This window comes from Lottia gigantea, assembly GCF_000327385.1.
Source record: "Lottia gigantea unplaced genomic scaffold LOTGIsca_12701, whole genome shotgun sequence".
Classification (NCBI taxonomy): Eukaryota; Metazoa; Mollusca; class Gastropoda; family Lottiidae; genus Lottia; species Lottia gigantea.
In genome coordinates this window covers 1-1,214 of record NW_008707371.1, presented here as the reverse complement: position 1 = coordinate 1,214, position 1,214 = coordinate 1, and the positions used below count along the sequence as shown (strand labels likewise).

Below are 1,214 nucleotides of genomic sequence, written 5' to 3'. Positions count from 1 at the left end.
TGTTAAGTTATCAATTACGTTGCTCAGTAGCCATGGAAACAACGTATCAGCTAATAAATCTTCTAGATGATCCACACCAAAATCTTAAAAATAATAAACATAGGACAATAAATGAAAAAATTTCACTGATATTTCTGCAGGGGAAAAGCTGTCAATTAATGGTGTGGGCACACAAACGGTCTTGGTCGACCATATTTCTTGTCAAGAGTTTCACCAACCAGCATGGGCACATGAGGAGACAAAAATCTCCAGTTGGCCTTTTTCCACCATGCCGGTAATCACATGTAGAGCATGTAATTGAAAGGAAAATGAATCTGATTGGATGATGACAATCTGTCTTGAAGGCAATAAAACTATCATAGACAATCAAACTTGTTTGATATTATAAATCCTGTAAGGAAAGCAATAATCTTGTGGAGAAAGCACATACAAGATTTTACTCAAGATTCCAGTCGGTGACAAAAAACGCTGATCAAGACCGTTCACACAGGGATTTCATGATAGAAAAGTTAAGTCTTACCAAAGTCGTGGTTTCCAAATACAGCACATTTTACTCCTACTCCATTTAAAACTGGTATCATTTGTTCTCCTTTTAAAAATATACTCACTGAAAGTAGATCATGAGATAACAAATTGAGATTTAGAGTTTTATATCCTACTGTTCTGTATCTTATTGGACTAATGAAATGAAACAGAGTTTTATATCCTATTGTTCTGTACCTTATTGGACTAATGAAATGAAACAGAGTTTTATATCCTATTGTTCTGTACCTTATTGGACTAATGAAATATAGTTTTATATCCTATTATTCTGTACCTTATTGGACTAATGAAATGATATGAAATTTTCAACCTACGTCTAGAAGTCCATTTTCAATCAAAAAAATATAAAACTTACTGAGAGAAGGACTAAGAACATCTCCACTGAACAAAACAACAGGATCATCACAGGATTTAATATACCAAGACAACCTAGCAGCTCCCCCTATAGGCTCCATCGGACACGGCTCAATATTATAAACATCATTAAAATGTATGATGCTAAAGGAAGCCATTACAATCTGCTTATTGAGAAAACATTGGTTGGTCTGGAAACTTCTTAGTTAAATCTTAAAATGAAATTTCAATTCTGAGATAGAAAATGTATTTCCATATCCTTAAAGGGACAGATGTGACATTTATTCGAACAATCGTCACAGAAACCAGGAATTAAA

General features: G+C 33.8%; 1 protein-coding gene across 1 annotated transcript; it reads right to left on the bottom strand.

Annotated features, from left to right (window-relative positions):
• Window positions 1-18: 18 nt before the first annotated feature.
• On the bottom strand, window positions 19-1,055 carry LOTGIDRAFT_177031 (hypothetical protein; the record flags this gene model as incomplete). Its single annotated transcript, XM_009048722.1, has 3 exons — window positions 19-83; window positions 521-607; window positions 899-1,055. Coding segments are annotated over 3 exons (309 nt in total), but the record flags the coding sequence as incomplete, so codon positions are not given.
• Window positions 1,056-1,214: the final 159 nt, after the last annotated feature.